Source organism: Echinops telfairi, unplaced genomic scaffold (genome assembly GCF_000313985.2).
Source record: "Echinops telfairi isolate 266 unplaced genomic scaffold, ASM31398v2 ScPeMD7_7424;HRSCAF=8462, whole genome shotgun sequence".
Taxonomy (NCBI): Eukaryota; Metazoa; Chordata; class Mammalia; order Afrosoricida; family Tenrecidae; genus Echinops; species Echinops telfairi.
The window spans coordinates 90,510,335-90,517,027 of NW_022111324.1; the positions used below are offsets into that span (position 1 = coordinate 90,510,335).

The 6,693-nt window shown below is 40.3% G+C and overlaps 1 protein-coding gene across 1 annotated transcript in view; it reads left to right on the forward strand.

Annotated features, from left to right (window-relative positions):
* NTPCR (nucleoside-triphosphatase, cancer-related) overlaps positions 1 to 6,693 on the forward strand; it is a 54,019-nt gene that overhangs the window by 28,100 nt on the left and 19,226 nt on the right. Inside the window, exon 4 of the mRNA XM_045298086.1 lies at positions 340 to 540. Coding sequence (XP_045154021.1) covers positions 340 to 540 — 201 coding nt within the window. The remainder of the gene's footprint in view (positions 1 to 339; positions 541 to 6,693) is intronic.

Consider the following 6,693-nt stretch of genomic DNA (forward strand, 5'->3'; position numbering starts at 1 on the left):
TCCCACACTGTGTTCCTGGTGTTGTCCCCCGCAGGGCCATGGGCCAGTGAGGAGCATCTCGTCTCATAGTGGGGTTGGCCATGTGGTCCTCTCTGGACTGGCTGCTCTATTTGGCCTAGTGGGTCAGGATGGGCAGCACAAATTCTTAAGTGTGGCCTGGAGTCCCAGATCTCAATTATTCTAAAACTAACTGCTCCATGTGGCTATGAAAATGATTTCCCGATTTCCAGAGTAAATGACACATTCTGGCATGACTATTGGTTGGTGAGTAATGGGACTGGGAGAGAACTTTGATCACTATAACTTTGGCCTCCAAATGAATGCCTTTCTTATTCTTAGGCAGCTGGCCCAGGGCAGAGAGTGTGTATCATCGATGAAATTGGGAAAATGGAACTCTTCAGTCAGACTTTCATCCAAGCTGTTCATCAGACACTGTCTACTCCAGGGACCATAGTCCTCGGCACAATACCAGTCCCTAAAGGCAAACCACTGGCACTTGTAGAAGAAATAAGAAACAGAAGTGACATCAAGGTGTTCAGTGTGAGTATAGCCAGTCCTTCATATCTATGAAAATGTCACAGATAACTTAAAGCAGCAAATGGCTAGATAAAACCTTTCCTTTGCATTTCTATTGCTTTCCTTCTGGAAATAAGTGTGTCTGACTTTGTAGGTATGATAGCACTTAAATAATACCACTATTTGATGAAAAACAAACAGACCCCTGAAGAAGCCGCTTGCCCTATCAGCTGCTTTGGCTACATTCCTCTGCCTCTCTTACCGGACAGTGTAACCATCAGCATTTTGGGCCATCAAAATTGACTGATCAACTGATTTCTTGCTGTAAGTTTTTCTCTTCTTAGGTGATACAGATTGTGATCAGGCCCAATATAACAGGTTAGGAGACCTTTTTGCAAAGGTTTTCTCATTTAAAATGAGAAGATAAACCAGGTACATAAGTAAATATGGTAAAGAAAGCTGATGGTGCCCGGCTATCAAAAGATATAGCGTCTGAGGTCTTAAAGGCTTGAAGATAAACAAGTGGCCATCTAGCTGGGAAGCAACAAAGCCCACATGGAAGAAGCACACCAGTCTGTGTGATCATGAGGTGTTGATGGGACCAGGTATCAGGCATCTAAGACCTAGAACAAAATCATACCCAATGTGAATTGGGGGAGGAGGAGGCCTGGAGTGGAGACCCAAAGCCCAATCTGTAGACAATTGGACATCCCCTCAGAAGGGTCACAGGAAGAGATGAGCCAGTCAGGGTGCAGTATAGCACCGATGAAACACACAGCTTTCCTCTAGTTTCTTAATGCTTCCTTCTCTCCACTATCATGACCTCAATTCTACCTTACAAATCGGATTAGACCAGAACATGCATACTACTACAGCCTGCAACACAGGGAACCTAGGATAGATAAACCCCTAAGGGTCAACAATGAGAATAGAGATACCAGGAGGATTAGTCGTAGGTGGGGAGAGAAAGAGGGAGTCTATCACAAGGATCAGCATATAACCCCCTCCCAGGAGGCCAAACAACAGAAGAGTGGGTGAAGGACGACAGAGGATGATATAAGATATGAAAATAATAATCTATAACTCATCAAGGGTTTGTGGGGGAGGGACGGGGAAAATGAGCTGATAGCAAGGGCTCAAGTAGAAAGAAAATTCTTTGAAAATGATGATGGCAGCATGTGTACAAATGTGCTTGACACAACAAATGATTGTGTGGATTGTGATAAGAGATCTAAGAGCCTCCAATAAAAGTATTTAATTTAAAAAAATGACTTCCTTCTGCTTCTGGTGAAAAGAGACTGCGGCTAGAGTTGGAAGCACAGTTGCTGAGGGTCAAGAGTTCTGCTCTATCCCCGTCCCCACTCCAGTGGTGGCGGGCAGCATCAGCTGCAGCAGCTTTCTGTTTCTCTTTTTCTGCTTGCAGCTTTCGTGACTAGTTCAGTCCAATCGACCGGGGTTGCACTGTCCAGTAGACCTTTCTGTTTATGGCAGAAGGCTGTTCTCATCTGTGTGCTCTAGTACCTTAGCCACATGTGGCTATTCAAGTTTTAATTTAATTCATTGTTTGCTTTTTTAATTAAAATTCCACTCCTGAGTCAAGACCTCATCTCACTACCATGGAATCAATTTGCTGTGAGTTCCTGAGTTACACTAGTGATATTTTCATCTGTTGCATTGGGCAGTGTAATTATAGAGCTTGGCTACTCCAGTGAGAGCCACAGAGCAGAGCAGCAGTATGGTATTAGCTGGAAGCTTTTGAGAAGTGCAAATCTGTGGGGAGTAGTAGCTTGGTATACTAAGCCCTTAGGTGAGCTGTAATGCTTCTGCAGTTTGAAAGGCACTGCTGTAGACCACTTGTGAGACTGTGGTGTTTCAGACACACTGACCATGGGCGTGAATGAACCAGTAACAAGGAATTCTTACAACACAATTGGTACTTTACCTTAATACTTACCTGTCTTTCCCCATTATCTCTCTGTATCCATTTTAGTTATATATTGTTTTTCCCAGTTCCACCTTAGTTTGTTTGTGTCGTTGATAGCCGTTTTCTTTACAGAGCTCTGCTCATACCCCTCACCTTCTAACCCTTAGTTTAAAAGCTCACAGACCCTGCAAATGCCAGGTGACCAGGCAGGCAAGGTCACTCTTCTATCGGGCAAAGTGGAGAGTTTGTGCTGGCTGCAAAGTATCAATGAGAACCTTACATCACTAATTAAAAATGTCATTATGGACAATTGTCTACAAAGTAGGCTGGAAAAACTTAAAAAACGTTGAAAAAGTTCTTTATACGGTCTTACATTCATTTTTTTTGTAAACATTGACTGAGCATCTACTACATAATGTCTTTTAAGTGTTCTAAGTTATTCTAGGTTTTGGAGATAACTTAGGTTAATAAGATTGATCGGGTCTTTGTTCTCATAGGGCTTTCTATTGGGACAACTGGGAAACGAACATACAAACAAGGAAATGTTCAGTTCTGCTAAGTGTAATGAAGACAACAAAAGCATTGCAGGATTTGGGGTGGGGGTAAGGCATTGTGGGGAAGGTTCAACATTAAGTGGGTGACCGGGCAAGGTCTCTTGAAGGAGTTGTAATATGAGCTCCAATCTGAGATCCATACACAGTTAGGTTCTTAAGACCTCCTTGTAAAATCTCTAGGGCAGCAGTTCTCAACCGGTGGGTCTCGACTTTGGGGTTCAAACAACCCTTTCACAAGAGTCGCCTGATTTATAACAGTAGCAAAATTACAGTTCTGAATTAGCAGTGAAAATAATATTATTGTTGGGGGGTCACCACCACATGAGGAACTGCATTAGGAAGGTGGAGAACCACTGCTCCAGGGCCTTTTTCTTTAGGGTTTTATACTGCCTTTCCTGACACTTTTCCTGGCCTCCGCGTTAGAGTTTTTATTTGTGATTCTGAAGTTTCTGAGGAGAAAAGGCAATGAATAATGGAAGACCATGAAAGAAAATTAATTTTCAGGTCAGATAGCTTCCAAGCTGGAGGACTAGAAAATTGCTAGAGTTAAACCTCCAGGGACTGGCTGTTTTGTGCAAACTAATTAAAAAGTCCCAAGGAAGGGTTGAGGCAAGTTAGCTGTTGTGTCCAGAAATAAGCATCCTATCTTAAGACAATACCACATTTTCTCCTTTCTATAAGACTAAAGATTATTCTCAAGGCAAAGTAATCATTGGTTCTAATGAGCTGTAAATAAAGTGATTAGCTTTTTGTAAAGTATGTAAAAGATACCCCATTATTGTCTTTATTGTGTTCCTTTGGGGTTTGTGTGTTATTTGGTTTCTTTTCTTTTAAATGATGAAATTCATACATTGTATCTGAAAATTTAGGGTTTGGATTTGATATTCTTTTGGTCCTTTGTATTTTTAATATTTAGTAAAATATCTGAATCCATTTTTGAGAGCCTGCTTTGAATCCTGTTCATTAATCCTAATTACCAAAGACATGTGAGGCATGTTCCCATATCACGAAAAATAAATCATGGGGCAATTAAAATACAGGGCACAGAAGGTAAAGCTCTGTACAAGAAAGAGTGGTGAGATGTTAAAAAGGGTTATTGGCTGGGTTCTTACAGGAGCACATGGAAAAATGAAGGGAGACCATCTCAGGTAAAGAAATAAGCAATATAAAGGTGGGGAGGGTAGTTTCTTTTCCTTCTACATGAACATGCATGATCGGAGATGAGACTAAGCTCATGATCTAGGAGAACGTGTACACCCAAAGTTATTAATAGTGTCTATTTATTATCCTTAATTATCAGGTACACAGAACATTATTTTTTAGAAAAACTCCTGAGCAGACTTCCAGTTTTAGACAAAGTGGAACAGATGCATATTTCCCGATTAACTCCTCTAAGTACGGCTAAGATCATTGGGTTGAAACCCAAACCAAACCCATTGCCATTGAGTCCAGTCTGGTCCGTAGCAGCCAGCCAGGACAAAATAGACCTGCCCCTCTGGGTTTCCACAGCTGAAATATTTACAGGAGCAGAAAGCATCATCTTTCTCGCCACTTTCTCTGGCAGCTGCGTTTGAACCAGTAACCTTGCAATTAGTAAGCAGTCCAGTCCTTAAATTACTACCAACCACACCACCAGAGCTCGTCAAATTATTGGATAATAAGTATAAAATAAAAGACTCTGAAAAGTGCAAGAAGAAGAGAGGACCATCCAGGGAGCAAGGACCTCAGGACTCAAAGAGTGACATGGTAGACACAATAAAAAAGAACTTTTAGCACCAACAGCCAGGAAATATCAATTTGAATGAGAAAGTAGAGTCAACTGAAGCTAATACCAACTAAACATGGGTGTTAGAATTGTTTGGCAATTGTATTAAAACAGCTGTCATTAGACTGCTTCAAGCAAATGGGACAATAGCTGCAGCAAATAAATCAAAAGTCTCAGCCAAAAAAGAAGGGGGGAAATACTCATATATTAAGAAGAATCAAATATAAATATAGCACTTAAGTATATAGACGTTGAAACAGGTCACTCAATGACTTCATAGCAAAATGGAAATGGCAGAGAAAAGAATCATCAGTGAACTTGACAATGGAAATTACTCAATTTGAACCACAAAGAACACAGTAAACAGATTCAGGGACTTGTGAAACTACAACAAAAGATTTGGCATTTGTATCATTGGAATCACAGGAGAGCTAGGGGCTGCAAAAATTATTGAAGCAATAAGTCTGAAGTTTATTCATATGTTCAAAAGGCATAGATTTACAGATTCAGAAAGCTGAGTAAACCCCAAATAGGTTAAACTCAAATGAATTCATGCCAAAATACATTAGAGTCAAATGTCTGAAAACTGACACATACTTTTTCGAAAGCATGAGAGAGAAATGATGATACCCTATTTGCAGAAGAAAAACAATTTGATTGACAATGGATTTCTCATCAGAAATTACGGAGGCAAGAAGAAAATAGGATATTTCAAGGAAATTACTTGCCAACCCTTAATTTGTATTCTTCAGGAATGAACGGAGAAATAAGACATTCAGAAATGAAGGACCTCTAAGGGAATTTGTCATTATTCTAAAAGAATGGCTAAAGCAAGTTTTCTGAATAGAAAGGAAACGATTAAATAAAGAATCCTAGAACCTTGCCATGGCACAGGTAAATACAGGCTTCTCTTCCTCAGGGTCTCTAACTTATCTTTGACAGTTGAAGCATATTTATAACATTGTCTCCTGTGTTCTCAAGAAACAGAAAGGAAAAGAAATATAAGCGAAATGAATAAAAGAACAAAGAACACCAGGGGAAAGTAAAAGTTTCACTGACACTTCATATCCTATTCCCCGAAGAAAATGGCCACAGAATGTTTTCATTAAACTAGTCAGTAAATTTTGAGCACCTGTTATATGCTCTTCTATCCACTGGATGCTCAGCAATGAACAAAACAATACCTGCTGTCTTAGAGTGGGAAAAGATAAATACATACATGTGCAGTCTATCAGATAGTGACAAAGTACTAGGGAGAAAGCACAGAAAGAAAGAGTGAGTAGAAAATGCTGGCAATCAGACTGTGTGTGTGAGAGCGAGAGACAGACAGAGAGGTAGTGTGGTCAGGGAAGGTATCTGATACAGTGCCATTTGAACTTAAACCTGAAGCACTAAGCATCTATTGGATATGTGGGAGAGCAGTGAATTATATTTCTTCTAGGAGTTTGCTGCTTTTCAGAGCAGCATTCTGTCTGCATTAAGTCTGGCATTCAGAACATAGTTGCACATGTTCGAAGCAGCAGCATGTAGATATTATCTGTTATCTCTTCGACTGTGTGCGTGCTCCCTCACTCCATCCCACCTTGCTTAGTATGTTCTGCTTAAACTGTTTTTTCTTGTTTGTAAGATTTCTTTTTTTTAAAATCATGTTATTGGGGGCTCGTACAACTCTTAGCACAGTCCGTACATACATCCATTGTGTCAAGCACATTTGTACATCATTCTCATAACACTTTCTGTCTACTTGAGCCCTTAGTATCAGCTCATTTTTTTCCTCTCTCCCTCTCTTACCCTCCCTCCCAAACCCTTGATAATTTATAAATTATTATTATTTTTATTCATGTCTTACACTGTCTGATGTCTCCCTTCACCCACTTTTCTGTTGTCCGTCCTCAAGGGAGGGGATTATATGTAGATCATTGGGATCTGTTCTT